This window comes from Plectropomus leopardus, unplaced genomic scaffold (genome assembly GCF_008729295.1).
Source record: "Plectropomus leopardus isolate mb unplaced genomic scaffold, YSFRI_Pleo_2.0 unplaced_scaffold27640, whole genome shotgun sequence".
In the NCBI taxonomy this organism is placed as follows: Eukaryota; Metazoa; Chordata; class Actinopteri; order Perciformes; family Serranidae; genus Plectropomus; species Plectropomus leopardus.
In genome coordinates this window covers 1-2,682 of record NW_024630091.1, presented here as the reverse complement: position 1 = coordinate 2,682, position 2,682 = coordinate 1, and the positions used below count along the sequence as shown (strand labels likewise).

At 39.0% G+C, this 2,682-nt stretch overlaps 1 protein-coding gene across 1 annotated transcript; it reads right to left on the bottom strand.

Annotated features, from left to right (window-relative positions):
• Positions 1–36: 36 nt before the first annotated feature.
• LOC121937849 (GTPase IMAP family member 7-like) lies at positions 37–2,671 on the bottom strand. Its single transcript, XM_042481151.1, has 2 exons — positions 2,578–2,671; positions 37–1,555 (listed from the first exon to the last, which is right to left on the bottom strand). Exons 1-2 carry the CDS (start codon positions 2,669–2,671, stop codon positions 651–653), a joined length of 999 nt encoding a protein of 332 aa, XP_042337085.1. The 3' UTR covers positions 37–650.
• Positions 2,672–2,682: the final 11 nt, after the last annotated feature.

The following is a 2,682-nucleotide window of genomic DNA, read 5'->3' as shown; positions in this document are numbered from 1 at the left end:
AAAACAGAAGTTAAACAACAGCAGCTGAGAGAGGAGAGAGCCATCCACTGGTGGCAGGAGGAACAGCATGCATTTCTCACAGAAGTCAGTGTGTGTGTGTGTGTGTGTGTGTGTGTGTGTGTGTGTGTGTGTGCGTGCGTGCGTGCGTGCGTGCGTGTGAGAGCTGACAAACTTTTTTTTTGTACTGAACATAACCCAACAAAAAAACAACACAAGAGTATATAAATGAATAGCCCTAAACACACAACTTCAAGTCAAACCAAGAGTCTTACCACTTGTACATCTCAGAGATCTGTGAAACGTATCCATCAATCATTTAATGATTTATGCAAGCATGTATTTATTCCTCACATGAAATAATACAAGGTACAACTCAAGTAAAATGTGTGCAAATGTCCCATTTGTAGTTAGGAATGAGGAACAAATTAATTATGTTGCTAAAGTAATTAAATTGTTTATGAGATATCAAAATCATGGGTCTTAAAAGTAGCGAAGACTTTCTCTTTACAACTGTAAATGTGACAAATTGTGAGTTTTACCCCAGACAAATTTATAGTTTAAGAAAAAAGTAATAATTTGGGGGGGTCAGCTTACAGGCATCATAGTCATTGCAGGCTTAGCTTTTGTTGGCTCTTCCATAATTCTTTTTGTCACAGGTCCCACAACTGCATACACATATCTATTATGCAATGACGAGCTTGAGTGAGTCCAAGCAATCCTAATCCTACGAGAGGATTTGAGCCGAAAACTCCTCCTCCTACAATAACTGCCAAAGAAGAATAAACTACAACAACTTTACACCAATCAGCATTTCTCTCCTCCTCCCTGATCCTCTCGTCTTCTTCCTTCCTTTTTTGCTTTTCCTCCTCTTTGATCCTTTCCCTCTCTTCCCTCCTTCTTCGCTTTTCCTCCTCCATCTTCTTTCTCTCTTTCTCAAGTTCCTCCTGGGCTCTCTGGTACATCTCACTGGTGTAGTGTTTTCCTCCATTAGACGTCACCATTTGCTGTATCTTATCCAGGAGTTCTCTGACCTGGAGTCTGCTCTGTCTCTTGTCATTGATGAGTGAATGGTATCGTCCTCCACAGTTGTTTTTCAGTCTTAGTAGATGTTTGCTCTCTGACACATAGTCCTCCACAGATTTACCATCTAGCAGGTCAGCATGTGTAAACAGGACAATCGTATACATGGAAGCGTCTGAGCCGAAGTTGTCTTGGATCCACTTCACAGCTGCCTTCTCCTCATCAGTGAATCTTGACTTCAGACTGATCACTAACAGAAAAGCATGCGGCCCAGGAACTGACTTCTTAATACACTCCTCAATTTTCACTTTGACTTCTTTTTGGGTTTTGTTTGTGTCAAACAAACCTGGGCTGTCGATGACAACAATCTTCCTGCCGCCATCCCTTACCTCTTCTCTGTGACAGCCTTTAGTCACAGATTCAGGTGACATCTCCTCTTTAAAGGCATTTTCTCTTCCCAGGATGGTGTTTCCAGAAGCACTCTTTCCTGATCCTGTCTTTCCGACTAGAACGAGTCTCAGGTCTTCCTGATGTGCTGAATCAGAGGGCAATTAACAAGAGATTGAGTCAATAATTAAATGGTAAAGGGACTGCACTTTTCCAGTCTTTGACCACTCAAAGCACTTTTACACTACATGTCACATTCATTCATTCATTCATTCATTCATTCATTCATTCATACATTCATTCATTCATTCATTCATTCATTCATTCATACATACATACATACATACATTCATTCATTCATTCATTCATTCATTCATTCATTCATACATACATACACTGGTGGCCAGGGCTACATACATGGTGCCTCATGCTACTCAACAACTTATCACACACAGAATGTGCAGCATTAGCATGTGCCAGTGCATAGTGTTTCATTAAGTAACTTGCCCCAGAATATATCCATAATGCAGCTCGATATAAAAGATATCCCCATTCCCATTCCCAGTCACAGATATTAAAGGGAAATACCACCTGAGTTGGGAATTTCAATCTGTTACCTCCATGGCCTTGAAAAGTTCAATCAATATTTGTGAACATGAGCTGTTCTCTATCAAAGCCAGAAAGTAAGTAAGTAAGTCTCAATCTTATGATGTCCTAGGGAATAAATGAATGACGACTGAGTTGAAATGCGTAGGCTCAAAGCCCAAAGCCAGTAGGCTTTTTCACTTTTGCAAAACAGTGTGCCTTGGTATTTATTTATTTATTTATTTTTGGTCATGAAATATTTCTATTTTAAAGCAAAGTCTAACCTCCCCCTGATTTTTTGGATCAAAGTAACACTCCTTTCAAGCCAAACTCTTTTATAGATCTTTTCATGTTCATTGTCTATAGAGCAGCTCCAGACTTTATAATCATTGCCTTCAAAATTTGAGTTTTAGCACCCTAGTTTTTGAAACTGAGTTGTTTTCTATTAATATTTTTTGATTGTCATAGACCATAGGAATAAAATGTAATCAAAACATTTTGAAAATGGTTAGCTTCCTCTCAAGAAAGAAAAAAACATAGTTCGGCTATGTTGCTACAGTTCACTGATTTTTTTAGATCACATACCTTTGTGTTGATTTTGGCAGTGAGCACAGTCACCAAATAATGCAACCAGCACAAGCAGGGTCAAACCTGGGATCCAAGTTTTTCTTTTCAACATCTCTTAATGTA